The 22061-nt window shown below is 51.8% G+C and overlaps 1 protein-coding gene across 1 annotated transcript in view; it reads right to left on the bottom strand.

Annotated features, from left to right (window-relative positions):
• The window catches only part of SAMD11 (sterile alpha motif domain containing 11), a 112737-nt gene that overhangs the window by 26799 nt on the left and 63877 nt on the right, over nucleotides 1-22061 (bottom strand). Inside the window, 3 exon segments of the mRNA XM_018079345.3 lie at nucleotides 398-530; nucleotides 3834-3998; nucleotides 10548-10640. Of these exon segments, the coding sequence (XP_017934834.2) occupies nucleotides 398-530; nucleotides 3834-3998; nucleotides 10548-10640 (391 nt within the window).

The raw sequence follows: 22061 nt of genomic DNA, 5'->3' as shown, positions 1-22061 counted from the left end.
CTTAAATCCACACCTGAGTCCCGTCGTTCACCTGCCCGGGGAACCCCCACCCCTGCTCCCAGGGATGGCCTGGCAGCGGTCTGAGCACCCAGGGCTGTTCTCCCAAGCATGGTGCCCCCCCTCAGTCAGCCACCCACATCCTGGGGGATGCTGTGGCCTCACCTGGGCAAGGGGTGAGGGCTGGCCCTGCAGGGTCTGTACCTGCCTGGCACAGCTCTGCTGTAGGAATGGGAAGGGCCTGGTCACAGAGCAGAGGAGGATGGGGTACAGGAGGGGCCCCTCCCAGCCTTAAGCACAACACTTCCATCAGACATCAGCTGCAGGTCAGAAATGCACCCCTCATTAAACCTGTGCTGCCCTGGTACCACTGCAGAACCTGTGACCTGTGTCACCCTACCTGTGACACGTGTGCAGTGACAGGTTATACACCTGTACAGTCTCTCCAGGGCGGGTGTCAGCACAGACAAGTTGCCCACACAGGGGCTGTGTGATGGACAGTGCAGGCACAGCCACAATCACCTCAAGCACCACTAAAGGGGATCACAGAGAGCCCCAGGGAGGAGCAGGTGATGCAGGTACAGCTGATGTGCTGCTGCTCAGGGAACAACAAGGACTTGTGACATGGACACCCATACCAGTCGCACTGACAGAGGCTTTTCCAGAGTGCTCCTCTCTCCCAGTTAAGCATTAGGAGCCCCTTAGGCCCTGTATCTATATGAAAACACTCCATACACAACTTACATCCCACACCAAAACCTCTGCTGCCATTCACATGGCACACAAGAAACAAGAGCACAGTTGGAGGAGACCTCCCTCACGTGCTCACTGAGCACCAGGCTGCAAAAGGAAACCAAAACACAGCTGGGGAGAGGAGGAGAGGGAGATTTATCTCAGTGAACACACCCTGGGCAGGATCAGCTTGCACACTGAGATTGCAAAGCCCTCCACACGTCCATCCTCTTCCCACGATGGATTTGTAAAGCCAGGTTACTATAAGAACAATGCACGACCCTGGTGATGATGGACTTCCAATTTCCTTGCCTTCCTTTATACCACCATGCTGTTTTCCTTCAGTTCTGGAAATCCCAGATACCCACATCCCTATTAGCCCAGCCTGAGCTTCCTCAGTCACATCATCCAACATTTTGGTGACGGTCAGGGCTGAAGCCCCGTGGTGGGGTGGAAACACTTACACAGCTGCTGGTTTTGCTGGCAGCAAGGAGGGCACCGGTGCCTGAATTTCCAGCCACACTCACACACGCACAGTCCCTGTCCCCACACCCCCAGCTGAGGGGACAAACCTTAAAAATGACGCTTCTGAGCTGCCAGGGGTATGTAAGGAACACCAAACCCCACCGGATCACGTAAAAAGGCCCAGAGAATTCGCCGAGCCAGGGGCCGTGCACCTCGAAACGTTTATAAATTAATTATCTGAAAAACCCAGGTCACTCCTCATCGCCACAGCGCCTGTAATTTAGAAGTCTGGCGTGCAGCCAGTTCCAGGAGCTGCATTGATCCTGAATGACCGCAACAACCCCCTGCACACCCACCCCTCTCCTCGCTGCTTTCTCCCCCCTCCTCCCCTCCCCTGCGCCCCTACCCCCTTGCTCAGACCCCTCCCCTTCTCCCCAGGATCTGTTATTTACAAATCCTGATCTGACAGTTGGGAAATCAGAATTGATTGTACAGTGGGACGCTGGCGTGATGGAGGTTCAGCACGGAGAACCGACTGAATTCAGAATGTGGGATGAATGCACCTGGGGACGGGGGCGGGAGGAGGGAGGGGGGTGCTGGAGGGACGGGGAGGGGGGCTGAAAAAGCAATCTAAAAAAAAAAAAAAAAGATTTCTAAATTATTAACATTTTTTAAATTATTAATGTTATTGGTGCCTCCATGTGAGCCCGCAGATAAACTGCGCTTTGTACTGGCACTAATAATTTATAGCCCAACCAGGGCCCTGTGGTGTTGGAGACAACCCAAAAATACACCAAGTTTTGTCTTGTCAGTATTCCAGGAGGGAGTCTGTCCATGCAGGCGCCTCTTCTCCCCCTGCCCACCCAAAACCCCAGGGTGACCCCCTCACCTAACAAATGCTGCTGAGACAATTTAATCATAATCATAAAAACACGTCAGGCTCTTAATGTAATGAGCTACTCTGCTTGTTATAAGGGAGAGAAGTTCTGCAGCACATGCTGGTGGGATGGACACGTCCATGAGTCCAGCAGCCATCCAGTGCCAGGCTGGGTGGTCTGTCGTGACTGTCGGTCACAACACTCGTACACACAACACATTTTGAGCTGTGTATTTGCTCTGTTGTATTCAGCATGGTCTACATGTGTATTCCACGTGGTCTAGATCTGAATTACTTGGTTAAATATTCAACCTGGGCATAGGAGTGTGTCACCCTTTTGTGCACAGTGTTACACGCTGTCCTCTCCTCCGTGTTCATCACATGTACATGTGAAACTTCAGCCCTATGGCCCTGTATCCCTGTGTTTGCAGGAGCCCTGCAGCTCTGAAAATGCCCGGGACAGCTCAACACCACACACAGAGCATGTGCCATGTTCACCGGGTCGTGCCTCAGCACAGGTTTGTGCCGTGCCTTTGCTGATAAGCAAATCCTTACTCCACAGCGAAGGGAATCGCCTTCCTGCCCCCAGAGAAGCCAATCAAATCAAACAGAGTGGAAAAGAAGACAGCCTCTTCATTAACCTAACAAGGAGCCCTGGGGATTTACACTCAGAGACCAGAGATTCTCCTCCAGCTCTTGCTGGATGCTTTGCTGATGCTGCTTGTGCTCCTCCCCCGGCTCCCCGTGTGAGCCCTCCACACCTCGGGCAGGAAGCAGCAGAGGGACAGATCCTTGCACAGCCCTGCTTTTCAGTGATGCTCCAACCCTCTGCTTCCACGACTGGAGCAGCATCACCTCTTCCATCTCCCTGGCTTTGCCTGATCCAGAGAGCTGAGTTACTTCCCCCACCCCTGGCTCCTGCAGCACGGGACTCGGTACAAGGCATGGCTTTGCTCAGGGTGAGGCTGAGCCAGTGGCAGCAGTTTCAGCTCACCCGAGGGAAAGTGAGGTGGGCTGAGGAACCCGTGGAGGGAACGCTCGTGGATCCTGCATCCTGCCAAGTGGATCCAGGGCAGATCCTGTAACTGCCTGGTGCCCCCTTTAGGCACAGCGCAGGACACGCTGGATCCAGCCGGCTCCTTCCACAGCCCAGGGAAAACAGACCAGCAATCCTTCAACTCACACTGCACCTCTTAGGTCCCAGCACTGCAGGACACTTATCCCCTCCGGGCACCACTCCAGCCCCCAGGAGAAGGCAGCAACATCCTCTTGCCATTTCCATTACTACAGGGCAGGAGTGTCTGCCACTGCCTACATCTCACACCCCTGCTGTGTTATCCCAACTTGCTCATCCCCCTTGCTCCACACTGTGACCCCAAATAAAGCCTTACACCAGAGATTCTGAACATTCACACTGACACAAACTCTTGAAACAAAGGAAGGACCCCTCTCACCACCCCTGCAAAATACACAGTAGTGATACTGTAATGAATCTATTCCAGTGAAGAAAAACATATCCCCATAGAGAGCTACAGAAGGAACTGGCACTTACAGATGGTTGAGGGGAGATGCCCCCACGGAGATGGTGAGAGAAAAGGGTCTCTAGGACACTTTTTAGCACCACTTGTATTCGCTGCATGATAAACAGACAGCACTGCAGCCCATCAATCCCCCTTAGATGCACACAGGGGGGATTAGGAACCTTTACAGAGTTATCCTGAAAGGCGCCACGAGCCCCTCCTCCCCTCTGCAGATCCTGTACCTCCGTGGCTGGGCACTGCCATGCTGTTGGCCAGCTGGTAGAGACGTTGCTGCTGCTGCTCTTCAAAGGTGCCATGCTCGTTGAGTGCTGACATCATGCGTCTGTAGTGCTCCTCCGGGGTCATCTGAGTCACCGAGTCCTCCAGCAGAGGCGTGTGGGAGTTTTCTGAAGAGCAGAAAGATTTGGGTCTTTTTTGGTTTTTTTTTCCAGAGAAAAATACAGTGGAAAATCACGTAAGTATAGGGACAGGGCAAAAAGAAAGAGATAGGGGGGTTAGAGGGATATTAGCACAAATTCCCACAACTCTCTAGTGTCCCCACTGAGCCTGATGTACCAAGCTGCCAAATCAGCTGTCCTTGTGCTCGAGATGTACCATTTTAATGGGGTCAACCTAACAACCTCCTAAACCCCCAAACATGGCTACACTTACACACAGAAAAGCCCCCATCACCCAAGCCCCCATCACCCAAAAAACTCAACAGCTGTATTTTCTTCTTCCTCCTAAAGCACCAAGCCCTGCATGGTAATAACACAAAATTGCCAGCAAGCTCTGTACCCCCAGCGTGGCAGAGGAGACAGGGAGGATGGAAGAGTTCACTGGGTTCTCACCCTTTCATCTCAGGGGACATGAGTTCTTTTTTCAGCTCGTACCTGGCCAGACATGCACCTCTTTCCCCCCACCTTCCTAAACACCCACGAGGACACAAAAACGTGAGAGATGCTCATCACCCAGTGCAGGAGGTGATGCTGGCAGTGATGACATCCACCTGCCCAGCTCTGGGGGCAGGGGGGGAAGTCTCAGGAGCAGGTTGTTTCACATCTGTACATGTGGCTGAGCACCCTGAGGCCATTAAAATCACACCCAGGATGCCTCCCTGTCCATCTTCCCGGAACGACTGCAGAGCCCAGGAGGAGGGAGGTGCTTTGAGGAAGGCCCTGCCTGCTCCTGGGGCAGGAGGGATCCCGGTCTGGCAGTCAGGGAGAGAAAACCACAGAGGCTTTTCTGTTTACTGTAAGCACAAATCAGAGTAATTACCACTCTCCCCGCCTTGGCTGCTCTAACACTGTTTTATCTCGGATCTTCCCCACAGGCAAAGCCTTTTCATTACTCAGAGAGGAACTCCCAGTAACAATCTGAGCAGGCAGAGGGGGAGGGAGGGACGGGCTCCCCCCACGCTGCAGTCACAAGACCACCACTGTGTTCAGTGAGTGACAAGACCACCCCACCGTGTGCCCCAGGTTTGTGCTCCTTCATTTCACTGACAGAGTCCCCTCAGGGACCACGGCAGGTGATTCTGCTGCCAGGCTGGCTCCAAGTTCAAGGTGGTGGCTCTGAGCACAGGCCACTGTGAGGAACACACAGGCACTGGCCATCCTGCTGGGAAAAGAGCTGTGGGTCTCTCCCAGGTGAGACAAAGGCCCCTAAGCTGCCTATCAGAAAATGTAAGTCTGTGGCAGACAAAAAACAGCCCAAGAGACAGAGAGGCTGTAAAACGTGGCCCTGCCACAGCAGCTCAGGGATTGGGTCGCTTCTGCCTTGCACAGAATGAGAGGTGAACGTGCTGTCTGACACCAAACCCATGGCACAGCCAAGCACACAGGGCTCAGATTTTGGTGGATGAAACCTTCGCATGTTGTAATGAAACCACTCTCTCCCCAAAACATAGGAGGGAATAACAACAATAACAGCAGCAATAACAACAACAACAGCAACAACAATAAATATTATTATTATTATTATTTTAAAAAATAATAAGTTTCAATACAAAGTTTCAATACAAAAAGGTTGCATCACTGGCTTCCAAGGTACTCTTCCTCTGCAGAAGGGAAATGACCTCAGTCCCCTCCAGCTCAGGTCAGCCTCCCAGCACAGCAATTTGTGGCTCTACCTCCAACCACGGATCTCTACCCCACTGACACTCATCTGCACCTCAGGGACCACTGCCTTCCCGTGCAATCACAGGGTCAGAGGCTGCTTCAGGCTGGCTGAGATGAGGAGCTGGGTTCCCTGTGTGCCTCACCCCTAGAAGCCAGACCCCAAAATGAGAGGCTGCCCTGGACAACGGCCAAGCCATACCTGCTCCCTCCCACTCCCTCCTCCAGCACCCAAACCTGCAAGACACCCCTGGTAGAAGCAGGGGAGTGGTGGGCAGAAATCCCTTCCAGGTCCCCTTCCCTCCAAGTCACTCCCAGGGGCCACATTCCCACATCCTCCTCTGCTCTCTCACCGCTCCTGCCACCTCCCCCAGGGATGCAGAAGCACAAGGTTTCAGTTCCCTTCTGATGCTCTTAACCAAAGGTCTAAGGAGCAAAGCCACATGCCACAGACCTGATTTAGAAAAACACTGATTTTTTTTTTCCCCCCACAGCTGTGTCATTAGAGGAGGAAAAGGGAGGGGGGAGGGGATTTAATAACACTTAATTACCATAAACTCTATCGGATCAGCCGCAGAGCAGATTTCAGGTGCAAGGAGGGGAGGGAGAATGGGGGTGGCAAGGGAAGGCTGAGAGGAAGGAGGAGCCCAGGGAAAGGCTGGATTTCCACACTTAAAACTTGGAAGATTTCACATGACTCAGCCAGCAGTAATTCCAGCTTTGCTGAAGCTTTGCTGTCTGCTTTTGTCATTACCAGGGGTAATGCGGGAGACTGATCTCGCCAAATCTCCTCCAGCCGCCAGGTGTGAAATGGACTCTGGCAGGGCCAGGGGAAGGCAGAGCCAAGGCAGCATCTGCTGGGCCCTCATGCTCTCTGCCAGCCCCCTCCTGTTCACCCGAGCCAAGGGGAGCCCACCTCTGCCACCGCTGATGGCACAGCCACGGGAAACTCCTGGAGGACGCAGCCTGAGGGACGTGTCACTGCTGCACAACCTTCCCACAGGATTCCCTAAGGTCCATCCTCTCCAAACAATTCCAGACAAAACATGAGCACCCAGCCTATCCAGCCCTTCTCCTTTGCTACAAACCCATGACAGGTCAAGGTTCCCTTTATCCAACCCCACTCAAAGCTCGAGGAACCTGCTGCAAATGCGTCTCACTGCAAACTCAAGGCCAGGTCTTGGTCAGCAGCTTTAGGGTCTTCTCTTGCCAGGGCAGGGGGGGGGCCTGTGCCCACTCCCACCACACTCAGCAGTCTGGGTTTGGGGGGGTGGCAGTGAAGTTTTTAGCAAGAACGGGGCCAAACCTTGTTCCTTCATTTGGCCTATTTGGACAGCTGCCAAAGCCACCAACACATGGATGTTCCCCTCCAAAGGAGAGGGACAAACTGACAGAGGCTGGATGTGAATTGCTCAGCTGCAGTCCAGCTCCAGTTCTGGTCTAGTTCATCACCCAAAGACGCAGCAAGACTTTGTTTTGTTTTAAATGATCCACAATAGCAAAGAAAAGAGAATGGCAGAGGGAGCAGCGTATGAGCTCATCGCCCGCCCCAGGGGGCGAGCACAATATTGTTCCCTACGTGTGTTTTCCAGCACTTCGTCCAGCCCGGCTTCCAACCTTCCCAAACGACGAGGCTCCTACCAGATTTATTTTTCAGCGGCTCAAAGGGGAACCAAAAACACTCTTTGCCCGGTTTTTCCCTCCTCGGTTTTTGTTTCGCCTCTCGAGGTACAGGGGGGGGGGAGCAGATCTCCAGACGCGCTGCTGCCGCGGGAGAGCGAGGGTTTCACTTGGGGAATTGTCTCCTGGGGAGAGGAGAAAGCTTCCTCCGTGACCTGCCAGCACAGCCCTCGCTCCCAGCCTCTGATACCGCTCCCATTTCCATATTAGACGCGAGAACGTTCTGCTCTGTTTGACAGCGGCGCGGCCCCGTTTCCACCGAGATAGGGCTCTCTTTTGATCTCTGGAGCGCACACTGCGAGCCGGGGAGGGGGAAGGGAAGGTGGCTGCTCCCCCGCTGGAAGGGTTTCCAGCCCTACAGGTGTTTTTTCACTCAGTCAGAGAGCGGGAGTGATTTCCTTGGCTGCCTCTGTTCTCCTCGCCTTGTCAGGCGCGGCCACGGCAGCACGAGCTGTGCCATGGGGTCACTCCTGCTCTTCAAAAGGCTGTTCCCGAGACAAGGCAGCTGTGCCCCGAGCAAAAGCTGCTTCTAGGGCACTGTGTGATGGAGAGCAAGAGCTGCTTCCAGGGCAGTCTGTGGTGGAGAGGGGCAGAGTCCTGCCTGGAGCCGGTCACCGCCACAAGGGATGCAGGATGTGGAGGAGCAGCACCTGCACAAGGCACAGGACCACCAGGCTGGAGGAAAGGGAGGGCTGTGTCCCAGGGAACACTGCAGACCCTGCTCCTACTGCAGCACAGCGTGAGGCTGCACAGGCTCCAGAACTCCAACTGGTCCTTGCTTCCCTTCCCGCTCCTAAATCACAAACTGCACTCTGGGTCCCAGCCAAGCCTGGGGCTCCAGCACAACCTCACACTTTGCTCCACTGCAGCAGTTCCCAAATCCCAAGTAACTGGCCTTTAGGGCCCATCCCATTTGAAAATGGCTTGTCACACAGCGTGGATCGTTCCGTTTCCAGCCAGAGCTGGGAACACAGGGATTGTTTCCCTCCATGGCACCCGTGACACGGGAGCACTGCCTGACTGACAGCAGGACAGGAAGGCTCCTGGGAGTTCTCAGCTGTGAGGTGCTGTCACTGTCTGGGCCTTAAGACAGCAACACTTGCTGCAGCCCCTCCTTTTACCCCCTTTCCATAGCAGGGAGTGGGGAGACAAAGACCCCCAAAGCACAGAAGTCTCGGCCCCTCACTATTCCAATGGTATTCCAGCATCAGCACAGCCCAGGCTTAAATTCCTGCACAGCACTGGAGGGAACAGGGGCTCTCCAAAGATCTAATAAAAAAAACAGGTCACATGGGAGATCACTAAAAGGCCCAGCTCCAAATTTCCATTCTGTCTCATCTCTTTCAAAGGGCAGGGAAGGATTTCCGAGGAAGAAAAGTAGGAGCAGAAAACAAAACTTTTCTTTATCCAGGGCTTCCTGGGAACCCCTGGAAGGGAATCCCCCCAGTCACTGGGAGCTAAGGAGCACGATTTAGATCCCAAGGGCATCCTGCAAAGCCAAGGGTTCCTCACCTGCCTCACACTGCCCTCAGCCCACCCCAGAAAACAAAAACGGTGGGAAGGCCAGAGGAAAGAAATGGAATGAGATCATTTGACCCTGCTGCTCCCATGGCAAAACCAATCCACTTGTGCCAGTTCAGCCACTTTACTGGGATGAATCCAAATGCAACAGTTTGGTTTCAGACAGCTTGCTTAAAGTTTAGCCCATTCTCAGCCAGGCCACACAGGTTGCCGTTACCTGGATTCTGATACCTTGGAATTATAAAGGGTACAAATGCAGCAGAAACAGCAAAGTGTCAAGTGTGTTACAGGAGTCCCATGTCTCATATAACAAACATGTTTCAGAATCTACAGAAGCATCCTGCTGGAATTTTCCTGCACATCCACTAGAAACATTTCCAGGATAACAGGAATAGGGCAGATGAAAGCAAATCAAGGAAAACAGATAAAGAGCAGCAGTATCAATGGTTCCCAGTAAAATCTAAGGCACTTCTACTGGTATAAAGGAGTTAACAGGCAGGAGAGGGTTACATGAAAGAGAAGATTTAGTGTGTTCTCAGGTGATGTTGGCAATATTCTATTAAGTGACACCAGCATTCAGAGTATGCTGCCTTCAGATCATAATTTGGGGACCAGAAACAATATACAGGAACATTCTGTGAAATCAGGATGCAGAACAGGTCCCTACAATATATCTTTCTAAAGCATAATATAAAGCACGTAGTTTAAGAAAGCTTTAGGACAAACTGCTGCAAAAAAGTCCCTTCTGAAATTCCCTGGATGGGTTATTGAGGATATACCCCTTAGAGAGTCTCAGCTGAACTCCAAACCCATAGGATCTGCTTTTAGTTGGTTTTTTTTCTTTAAAGTGGCAAAGAGTGCAGGTTAGACACAGTGATTACACGGGTATTACTGACAGCTAATTAGTTTGAACTTAACAACAAAGCCTTTGAGTAAACGGCCTGCAAAACCTCATTTACCCAACCTGGAGACAAACTCATTAACTGCAGGCTCCATTACCCACCCCACTTTGCCAGCCCTAAAGAAAGTTTAAAAATCCCGTTCACAGGAAAAGAACCCGAAGACAAACCAAGAGATTAAAAAAAAATAAAAATAAACCCCTAAGTAGAGAAACCTTCTGCAGATTCCATCTCTATAGGAACAGAGCCATAAATGCATAAGAGAGAACTAGGCAGCCCTATTCTCCCTGACAGGCTTCTTCTTTTTTTTTTTTTTTCCCTTTAAAGGAACAGATGCCAGCACGATAAGCCTGCGTGTCTCTCTTTATATTAAACATGTAATCAAGACATTCTGCCCGAAAAAAGTGGAAACACCCCTAAAAATCCACCTCAAGGGCTGCGGCTCGTTTTTTTGTTGGTTTTTGTTTGTTTTTTTTTTAAACCGTAAAGCAATTATTCTAATTAAGAGGCTCACAACGCGAGCCTCCCCCCCACCCCCCGAGGAGATAAAGAAAGCCAGAGGAGGCCCTGGTCGCCTCCCTCATGCACCCTCAGTGCCAGACACGGCTCCCACACCGGCAAACCCTCTTGCAAACCTCCCTCCCCCCCCCCCAGCTCCTTAATTTCAATTAAGTTCCACTCTTAGGAAAGGAGAAGAAAGGGGAAGGGGATGGGGGAGGGAGGGAGAAGCAGCACTTACCCTTTGGGGACTCACTTCTGGCTTTCTTGCTTTCTAAAGGACACTCACTGCTGCTGTTGGGAGAACATACTCTTCTCTTGCCTAAAATTTCATCTAGAAGAGAGATGAGAAACCTGAGTATCAAGACAAGGTTGTACTTTCCTCTTTGCAGAAGCGACCAGAGAGACTTTGGTATTTATGCTTCTCTCTCTCACACACACACAGGCACACACACACACACACATATATTACAAGCAGAGGGGGAAAAAAAAATGAAAGTAAGAAAAATCATCATCTTGAGAGCCTTGATCTGCTTTCCTAATCACGCAGCCCAAAAGCACATAATGACTATTCACACACTGATCAATGCAACGTTTTAAAGCTATAAATTCTGAATCCAGTTGATTTCCTTACTGAGTTTCATCATTTGTTCTGGTGCCTTTTGTCCCCCCGGTGTTTCCACTCCTTTCATGCCCTGATGCAAAGCAACTGGGGGAAAGGAAGGGGAGGAAAAAAACAACACAAAAAAAAAAAAAAAAGAAAAAGCACAACAGATCTCTGAATCTTCCTACCACAGTATCTCTCTCTCTCTCTCTCTCTCTCCTCTCTCTCTCTCTCTGTCTCTCCCCCTCCCTCCCCCCCCTCCTCCTTCAAAACCTCAAGGTCCTTAGCAATCTTCCCCCTCTGGATTGTACGGAAACACTCAAGCCTTTTGCATTACTGCAGCCCTACAAACCAACAGAAAATATCTAATATACAATTACAGCATCCCCGACCAGATTTAAAATCAATATCCTCCCATAATAACGCTGGGGGAAACTGAAAGCATGATGGTGCATATGGGCAGGAAGGAAGAGCCTGTTTGTCACTGCAAGCATCAAATTCTCATCTATCAAGGGCTTGTTAAAGATGCAGCATCTTAAAAGGGAAAAAAAAACACCATCTCACAAACAAGCACCATATTTGAGTGAGAATAGGTTGTATCTGCCTGTGCATCCACACACATGCAAAGCTGCTGCAATCTGCCCAAAATGTGTGGGTTAGGGAAGGTTACAAACCCCCCTCGGTCCTATTTATAACAACAACGACATTATTTCTGTTCCAGGGGACGTTTTCAGCCAAGCAACTGTCCCTCGCACTCAGAATCACTCCCCATCACTTGGAATTCAGCTGAGCAGCCCAGGTTCCTGCCTTGGCACTGGATTTATCAAGAGATCCAGGGCACAGGTCTGTGGCTGCCACAAGCTGAGTGCAGAGAGCAGCCAGACACTGTGCCCAGGGCAGCCCTACCAGCCCTCCTCTATCCCAGGAGCAATCCAGGAGCTCTGCAAAGTTCCAAGTGGCATTTCAGGCTTTTAAGGAGCACAGACTGCCTCCGACCTCACCTTGCCATGACCCTGTCACCCAGCCCCTAAACAGAACTGGCACTCAAGAGACGACTGCAGAGCCTTGAGACCATCCAGAACCAAGAGCAAAGGGAAAACACAACAGTGGCAACTGAAAAGCAGATGGGAAAGGCCAGAGTCAGCCAGTGGTGGCACTGAAGTTCTCTCAGCACTTCACATCCCAAGTGTTGAGCCAGTCTTTCCATTTGAATTTTATCAATCCTCCTGCCTCAGTTTCCCCTTTGCACAAACTCCTGCAAAGCCACGGACGGTCTCAGCTTGCCAAGGCAGCACCAGAGCTCGGAAGTACCTGGCCACAGAGCACAAACAGAGGCACCAGCTCCCTCCCCACGGAACGCTTCATTCTTCATGCTGATTTTCCTGGAAACGTTATAGCCTGATGCTGCAAACCCTCACAGCGCTGGAGGCCAAGTTCACATATCCTCCCCAGAAGTGTTCTCATCCAGGATTTGTGGCTTTGGAACAGCGAGAAGCCCCGTTGCTCCGCTCGCCCCTCCCAGCCCCGGGGCCAGGAGGCAGCAAAGCCCAACGAGGGCTTTTTTTTTAAGGCAGGAAGAGACTCCATGGAAAAAGAACTGGTGACAGAAGCACCGGTTCCATGTGACAGCAGTTGGAATGTGAGCAGTGAAGATTCCTTGGTTTCACAGCTCTGCCAAGGCACCTCATTACCCCCCATCCCTGCTTCCCTCCCGCTGTTCCACTCCCACCCCCGGGCCCATCTGCCAGCAGACGCTCGCTCCGACTCGCGCCGTGCCCTGCTATTCCCACTGCTATTCCCACTGCTCCCACACACGTCAGCAGGACAGGCTGCAAGCCCCATCTCCCCCCCAGGCAGCTGCACTGGTGCAGGGGAAGGCCAAGATCAAGCAGGAACTCTGAAACAGCACCAACTCCCTCAGACCTGTGCTCCCCCAGCCTCCAGAACCCCCCCACACTTCTGGGCACGCAGGGAGGTGTGACATCCCACCACGGGGAGAGGTCTCAGGTGTCCTGGCCCTGGCTTGGTCCTCCAGAGGGATCCCACATTAGTGATTTAATCCCCAGGATGATCCTTCCAGCATCTCGGGTTCACCTTGTAAAGCACAGCCCCAAATCCCGGGCGCTGAGTCCCTATTTGGGCTGCCCCCCAGCAGGTTTTTGGCAGTCAGTTCCATCACAGAATGAAACATTTCCTCTTTTCCATTTTATTATTTTTCTTTTTCATTTAAGGCAAAGCCCTGCAATGTGGCAGAGATGCCCCTGGCCCCAGAAGTGTGGGGACTAAATCAACAGGACACAATAAGCAAGGAAAAGGGAACAGTTACCATCAGCAACCAGTACGGAGGCACAAAGATCTAACATCCCACCCCAAATTTACCGAGTCATGAGGAGAGCACAAGACTGAACAGCAACCTTCTGAGTTCCAGCCCAGTGTTTTAAGAAGTCATACCCCATCTTTGCTTTTCTTCCTTAGCTGCAAAGCAGGGCAGAGGCAGGTCCCAGTTTCATTAATTATTTAGTTAACTCACAGTTTCCGGGGTACAACCTCAACAGCGACGTGTTTGTGTTTCCTTTCCTCTTCACAACTTAACCCACGTGCCCAGCTTTGCCACACCACTGACACCTGCCAAACACACGCCCCTTTTACAGGGCCCTGCACTCTTAAATTCATCCCTTTATCTCCACGTGCCACTCATCCAACCCTTCCCTGCGCTCACACAAAGAGCCAGGACACTGGGGTGGGAGCAGCCACAGTCCATCTCCCCCTGACTTTGCAGCAGCAGCAGCAGCAGAACCAAATCTGTTTTGCAAATGAGCTGGCAGTGCAGCTCCTGGATGTCTCACCACCCTCACAGAGACAGGTTGTGCATCAGGTACATTGCTACTGATGGACCACAGAGCCCCAGGACAGCTGTTTGCTCAGCCCATGCACCTGCAAAGGGCAGCACTTCACCCTAAAGGGTGGGGAGGGATGAGTGGGGGAAGGGGGCTTTGGTTTTTTTTATTCCCCCAATTCCTGCTTTTGCCTCTTCTCTCCTGCCTTCTGCAAAGCATTTCAGCTGAAAGGGAGCCAAATCAGGGCAGTTTTTAATATCAAAGCTGAGAAAGAAAGACATTATCAGTAGAACTGGAATGTTATGAAGCTGGGCCAGGCAATAACACAAGGAAGGGGGGCTGGGGGAAAGCCCCAAGAATACTGATCACTCCCTGCCCACCAGTGCAGCACAGCCCTGACCACAAAACCCCCCACCCACACAGGTCCCCAGACCCCACATTTACCTCCAAGGCTCCTGCTGGCCTGGCAAGGCAGTACAGAAAGTGATCCAGAGGGAGGTTTTTCGGGAACAAAGTCAAATATTTTCCCCAAAGATCTCGAAATCAAAGTGGATTTTTCCCCTCTCTCTCAGCACTCACCTCCTACACTGAAGCATGAACAGAGACAGGCCTGGAAAGCAGGTGAGCTGGAGGAGGACAGTGCTGTCCCCACAAACAGGGATCACCCAACAGCTTTGCACCATAAGGAGAAAGGATGTGGGCATGGCACCATAAACCCAGCTTTTGTGGAAGCCAGGTTAGGTGGGGTTTATTTTGTCTCCTGCACTGCCTCTAATCCTCAGCCTCCCAGCACTCAGCAGAGCTGGGTGGCTTAAGAGTCATCTTCACCAACACATCTAAGAATCCCAAGCCTCCTTATCAGCTTTGATGAGAGGACTTGGGAGCCTAAGTCTGGGAAGATTAGAAAATCTATCTCTAGGTTTCCCCAAAGACAGAGGGACTTTATCTCCACTCCTTACATGGGAATCTGCAGCAGAGGAGATGCACCAAGGACACACATGGTGAGAACAGCGACTGGGCACAGGAATTCACCTGGAGAAGGGACAGGAATGAGGTGGTCACAACATTTCTGCCCCTCCAGTGTTGCTAAATGGGTGGGCTACAGAGAGTCCCAATTACAGCTGAGGGACTGCACCAAATTCTTCTGCACTGTGTTCATGCTCCAGCACGAGGGGAAGAGATCAAGACCTATCTCATGCTCCCTATCCATAGCCCTGGGTTTGCTCTGAAAGCTTCTTGGACCCAGAAGCCCTGAGTCAACACAGAACTGAGCCAACTAACAGGGGAAATCACCCAGGCTCACATAGCCAACATCTAACCAGAGCAGAGTCCTTTTTCCGCCTCCTTTCCCATTATTTTAAGAGGAACAAAACATCCTCCCTCTCTCTTAACTCCCTCATCAAACTTAAACCCTGAAGATGACAATCCCCACTGACCAGCCTGAAATGTCTTGGCAGCATCTCCACTTACTCAGCTCTCCCCTTCCCTCTGGCACAACCAGGCTCCCACCAGAGGAGCTTCTCCGCTCAGACAACTCCGGAGCTCCATCCCAGCTGCTCAGCCCGTCCCTGTGCCGAACCAGGCAGGTTTGGGGGGACCCTGGAGCCTCAATCCCGCAGCCATGGGCTCGTCTTTGTCAGGAGCTGGCCCAGCAGTCCCAGAGCTGCTCCCAACAAAGGCAGCCCCTGCTCACAGAGTGTGGAATCCGGCAGCGCATCGGCACCCGGCCCTTGCCAGCGGGAATCAATGGAACAAAGGGAGAGTGAAGCACAAGGTCATGGGAATAACAGGCCATAATTTAACTGAGGGCAACAAGAATGGGGGGGAAAAAAAAAATTATTGGGGAAGCTGGGGGAAGGGAAGCAGCAAGTGAGCTTCTGGGATTTGGGAATCCTGGAACAATACAAGTGCTTGCCAGCTCACGGGGCAGGGACAGCTCTAGCAAGGAAGGAGGGAATGTCACTGCAAAGGGGGTGTCAAACCAGCTGCAAAATAAAGGCAGCATCCTCCTCACAGCAGGTCAGCTTAATGGTTTTAGGGACATGGCAGGCAGCAGGCTTCAAACCTTAGTTACTGCACTGGGTTATCTCACCGCCCCTTTGTGTCTCCACATCTTTATCTATTTGCTGGATGTCATTTAGATTTAGATTGCAAGTGCTCCAGCACAGGGGCATTTCCTTTTGCTGGCTGCTGTGTCAGTCTGACAGCACAAACAGCACAAACAGCAGAGCAAGGTGGGCACTCCTGGCTCAGGAATGTCCCTAGCCCAGACCAACATGTCTGCAAACACTCCCTAAGCATCATACTTCAAGTTCCCTGGGACAAGAGGATCTTGGACCAGGAAGAAAAACAGGAAATAAAGGGGAAGGAGGAAAGGGACACACGAATGGGCTCTTAGTACAAAGCAAGGAGGATGCAGTATTGAGTAATCAAAGGTTTTTCTCTTTCCTGCTCACTTTGAGAGAACTTTGGCAGACTGGTTGTGCAGCCACCCCTCTCAATGGCAGAGAAGGACTCCAGTAGGCAAGAGTCAGTGAGCATCAGCTGCTGATCTCAATGCATTACACAGGAGCACCCCAAAGGCAGGCTTGGTGTCACTAACCCCTTCCAAAACACAAGCTGACCCCAGCACATATGAAAGAAGGAGCTGACTAGAAGGATTCCTGATGTGTAACATACCAACCATCCTTTCCTTGGCATGGGAAGCAGCCTGCATCCCCTTCCTCAGCTCCAACCACAAGGCCATCTGCCTTTCCTCCTACCATCCACAGTATCCTGCTACTTCCCACCTTCTCGTGCTCGCTTGACTTGCCTTGCTGGAGCAAAGCACCCAAAAGGACTGTCCAATATTTCAGTTGCCAAGGGGTGAGCGAGGTGCAGGTGATGCTGGAGTCACCCTCCTGCCTGTCTGTAATGAGGTTGTTTATTAGGGAAGGTGCACCAACACCCCCCCATCTCCCAGGTTCTTACAAAATTCATTTTTACAGCACGCACCAAGCCACAGAAAGGTGGTAAATATTCATAGTATGAAAAACGCTCATGGAAGGGATATGCTGCACTTAAGAGAGAGATGTGAATTAATTTTATATGCTGCAGAGAGGCTTTTTAGCAGTCACAAACTTGTGAATCTCCACTTTCTTCCAGAAAAGATTCAAAGAACGAGGATGGGAGAGTGGGCTGGAAGTCCAGGGTTTAGGAGACTCACTTGCTCTAGAAAGGAGCATCTTCTAGCAGGTCAGACATGAGAAGGGGAAAGCCTGATAAATCAGAAGACCAGTAAGGATCAGGTTGCCCAGAAAGTGAACTCCCCATCCCTGGAAGTGTTCAAGGCCAAGGACAGAGGTTGGAGCAACCTGGTCTAGTGGAAAGTGTTCCTGCCCATGGCAGGGGGTGGAACAAGATGATCTTTAAGGTCTCTTCCAACCCAAACCAGTCTGTGATTCAGTGACCACAAACCCTGTGGGCAAAGACCCTTTGGCCTCCATTTATGTACCTGTGATAAAAAGCTATGAGAACTGGCATAATTCCTCTGACACAGTCCCTGAGTCCTGGGGAATGCCACACATCACCCAACCACACCCCAGGGCAGGCACAGCATTCCCACCTCCCTGCAGGCTCCTGGGTGCTCAATCTGCACGTGGTCTGTGCCAGGAGCCTGCTATTCCCCTCCAAGCCCCAGCACAGCTATTCCACCTCCCTGGCTGCTCCTTCCACCAGCCTCCCAGCATTTCTTCAGAACAGCCAAGGCTGAGGACAGTGATTCCCAGCAGAGCTGCTGGTGGTGCTGTACCCCCTTAGCACCACCTAAATGTCCGATTGCACTCATCCAGCCCCTGAAAAAAAACAGCTCCTCCAGCCCGTGACAGCTTTGACAGCCAGACTCCTTAATTCCTTTTTCTTATTCCCTTAATCTGTCATCTTTATCAGGCTGGGGAAGTGCCAGGCAGCGTGCAGGAGCCCCGGCCCCGATCAATCTCCACATTACAGCTGACAGAATGGTGCTAATAACTTATTGATCTAATGTTTGCCAAGCCCCACGGGGCTGAAAGGCTGCCATTGATTGGCTTGAGGGAAGGAGCCTCTCAGCTGAGAGCGGGGCGGAAAGCCTTCAGATTGTCTTCTTCCCGAGGAGCTTGGAGATGGAGGGAGGGTGGGGAAGGGAGAGCAAGGAGGGAGAGGACAGGGGAAATAAAAGAGGAAGAGAAATGGAAAGGAAGGAGGATGTGAGGGTGAGATGGAGATTAAGACTGGAAAAGGAAGCGGGGGGGGGGGGGAGGGAAAAAGGGTTTGAGAACCAAAGGAACGTGAGGAGGAGGGGAAAGAGCAGGAAAGGGGAGAGAAGGGTAAAGGGAAGGGAAGGAACTGGGAACACAGAGATTGTGCACAGATGAAAAATTAATGAAATAGGCAGCTGACCCTCTTCTTGCTCACAGCAGATCATTAATAAAATCTTTCCAACGCCCAAACCTCCATCCTTGGACAACTCTTCTCAAGTCTGTTCATGTTTGACAAAGCATGTGGCACAGCTGACTCCCTGACCAAGTCTGGAACCACAAGCTTTATCTGGGGAGAGGGCAGCATTAGGACAGATTCCAGTTCCCCACAGGGACATACACCCAACTCAACCCTTGAGAATCCCCACCCATCTCCCCGATTTGCACTGAAGAGGCCAATAGCCACAGAAAGTCATCAGAGATGCTCAGCAGAGGGAAAGGAGTTGTGGGTCTTTACTGTGCCCCTGTGGAGAAACCTGGAAGAAACCTGCAGGGACAGCAGGAGGAAAAAACCCCAAACCAATACATGACCTTTCCTAAATTTTAGTAACAGTTGTGGTCTTCTTTCCCATTTCCCCTGGACCAGCCCAGGCAGCCCGGCTTTGCCAAAGGTCAGAGGTGCTGGAGCAGGGCTGGAGCAGAGACTGAGCTGGCAGGACTTCAAGCACAGGCAGTCACAGGGTCACACACTGCCCTGGCAGGTTTGCCTGACCTGTGGCTCTAAATAAAATAGCCAGTGCTCATTCTGTCCAGGTCTCTTTTCCTGGTGGACTTCTCTCAACTCTGCCCATCCAAAAGGCTGGGTCAGCATTTCCACGTGTCTCCTCCAACACGGCTCTCCCACTCACAGATCCCTGCACTCCTTTCCCTTTGGCAGGACTTTTCCCCTCCCCGTCACCCGACCTGGGAGCCACTGATTGCTTGGAAGAAACAGGGAGCAGAGCAGGAGCTCAGTGCCCGCTCCTGGCACCTCTCATCCCAACAGGAGCTTTGCAGACACGCAGCTGTGAGGGGTTCCTGGGGGACAGGAGCAGGGAGCCAGGCCCTGCAGGACTAACCCACGGCACCCAAACCTGGTGACACAGATACACACGGGCACTGGAGCTGGAGTAGTGCCAAACCCTGGCTCTGAAGCATCAGCTTGACTCGTGGCAGGGTCAGAGCTGCCAGCTCTGCCACCCAGCAGTGAGAGTGGACAAGGCAGGTGCCAGGTCACAGTCCACGCTGGATCTCTATATATAACACCAGGGAGGTGTCACAGCACCAGGGATCTGTTTTCAGCTCCTTAGTAGCTGCCTGTGAGGCACCTGGCAAAGGAGGTGGAGGCAGGGGGCGGGAAGAGGTTATTTCTGGAAGCAGGATAATCTTGCTCTTCCCAGAGCCGCAAGGAAAGGAAAGAGGAGTCCGTGTTTATTTCTGCTTCGGAGCTGCAACGTGGACTGGCCATGAGTTGGTGGATCCCACTCTAGAGAGTGACAGACTCCTTGTCCTGACTGTGGCCAGTCTGCCCTGTTCACACCAGGCACAGAGGACACCAGGATAATCAAGGTGCCCATGGTGAGCCCAGTCCAACTGTGGCACCCCTTTCCTAAAACTGAGGGAGAAACACCTTGGAATGCCCCAGTGACCTTCCCAAAGGTGTTTGCAGAGCCATCCTACAAGAACTCTCCTGCCAGAGGCAGGCTTCAAACCCCTGTCAAGGTTGGACTCAATGATCTTAGAGAGAGATCTTAGAGAGATCTTTTCCAACCTTTACAATCCTAAGTTTATTGAGCTCCAAGAACAGGGCACTGAGCTTCCTCAGCTCCTTCTCCCCCTGCAGTGACAAAGCCAAGAGTAAAACCTGAACACTCACACCAGCAAACCCCCATGCAGCTGCAGGGCACAGCGAAAGGAAACACTTCCATGTTGGGCTTTCCCATTTTTCCTTCCCCTCCCAGGAACCTCTGCTTGTATTACAAAAGGGTGTTGGTCACCTCCCACTCCTGCAAGGCCTCAGGAGAAATAAAAATGAACTTAAATAGAGCACAAAGAGAGGACAGTCCTCCAGCTCCAAGCCAAGAAGAGGATGAAGGGCACTGACAGAGCCTCGACCCTCAGGTTGCCTAGGTAAACAATTGTCCTTCATGGTAAAACACATAAACAACAGTGCCTGGGCTTGCAGCTCCTGGATGCCCATTTGGTGCTGATTTTCTGCTCAATTTAAGGCAGCAGTCCAATAAAGGCTGCTGCTTTTTTTTCCTGTTGTTTGGCTTAGTTAAATGAAAACATGTCTGCATCCCAGCTCATTATCACACGCTCCGAGAGCAGCCGTTCGCTGTGATTCTGTCTCTAACCATTAGCTGGAACATCCCTGATCCCAATTCTTTTCCACCCCCCAATATTAACTCCTCCTTTGCAGACGAAAGCTCTGGGTCTCAGTGCAAAGCCAAATGAGGTCACTGGGAAGGCCTCCACGGCAGGCACAAAGAATTCAGGGACAGGCCCGCAGGAGGGGAGACACCCAGATCCATCCATCTCCAAGCACTGCCCTGTCAACAAAAATTCCACATTCCTAAATGTGAAGCTCTTTACAGCTCACTCCTAAAATTTCTCCTTCTCCTTTGCTTAGTCAACAGAGCATCAAGTGGAGAGATGAGACAGGAGGGTTAATACAGAACAAATAACCTCACAGAGAGAAGAGAGAAATCTCTTTCATGATGTTTTTGGGACATGTGGATGAACATTGCTTTTCCAGGACTGCAAAAGCACCATACCTGGCCTCCAGTGGAGCAGGACTGCTAAACTGGGTCTCCTCAAGGGACACAGGTGTCATGTCCCCCCTGCCACATGGGATTTCCACAGGAATCACTGCAGGTTAACACTGAGGACACCCCTGCTCTGAGGCCAAGGCTCTCAGGGTTTGGCATTTCCATCACGTTGAACCAATAACCCCTAGAAGAAGCCCAAGCTCTCTGGGAGCTCTGCACTGCTGGAAAGCTGGCCTTTTGCTGCTTCCCACACCACAGCCAAGGAAGCCTCTAATCACTGGGGAAGGGGTCTTGAATCCCTGACCTTGAATCCATGAGCAGTCCCCAATATTATCTGCAGAACCACGGTGACCTGCTCGCTGTTTGGAGAGAGACCTGACACTCTGCCCTGTCTCCTCTCAGACAATATCCACACCAAACCAACTCCCTCCAGTCACGAGGGGCAGAAGGAGGAGAGGGAAGATCTACCCACCTTCCTCTAGCATCAGTGAGCCTGATTCCTCCACTTCTATCCATGCAAACAGTCCTACTGCAACTGGGAAGCCATGAAATGTGGCGCTGCAGAACAGAGGGTGTTTGAGGAGAGAAAGAGGAGAAATTAAGAGGATTTTTTTTTTTTTTTTTTTTTTTGCAGGAGAGGAATTACTTAGAGCCTTGGGACCAGGAGCCTACTGCAAAAGATGCTTGTTCAAACCCTAGAGCAGTGTGAAATCACACACACGAGGGGGAAGGCACCTGTGCTGTCCCTGTGAACCACAGAGCCCCACGAGGCTCCTCCATCCTCCCCCAGCCCACGCAAGGCCCTGGCAGACTGCATCAGCCAAACTGGATAGAGGGGATTGGACTTGTTTACAGCCACACCACGAGCTGCTTAGAGGGGTTCTAAATCCCTGTTTGATGTGCAAACCGTCAGCTTTGCTGCTGTGCCTTTGTCAGGCAGCCCTGGCTCTGCTCATCCCTGTGTGTGTGTGTGTGTGTGTCTCTCTCTCTCTCAATTAAGATTAAAGCTCCTTGTGCCATCATCCCCTCTCAAGGTAAACCCCTCTGCAGTGCCAGTGCTGTGCCCTGGCTGCTGCCTTGCCTTTATCTGATCCTTTTGGAAGTGACTTTTATATTCCCATTAGGCTCCTGCCTGCCCTCCCCTCCAACATGCCTGCTCCCCCTGAGGCACTGGAACACACTTCTCTACCTTTGCAGATGTTCTTAAGCCTCTTACCGAATCTCACCAATGCAGCTGCCTCTCTGCCTGTTCCTGAGGAAGCACAAACCCCATTATATTTGTACTTTTCC

Source organism: Manacus vitellinus, unplaced genomic scaffold, assembly GCF_001715985.3.
Source record: "Manacus vitellinus isolate BGI_N305 unplaced genomic scaffold, ASM171598v3 scaffold_46_pilon, whole genome shotgun sequence".
Taxonomy (NCBI): Eukaryota; Metazoa; Chordata; class Aves; order Passeriformes; family Pipridae; genus Manacus; species Manacus vitellinus.
Note: the sequence above shows the minus strand (reverse complement) of the source record. Positions and strands in the feature narration are given on the sequence as shown.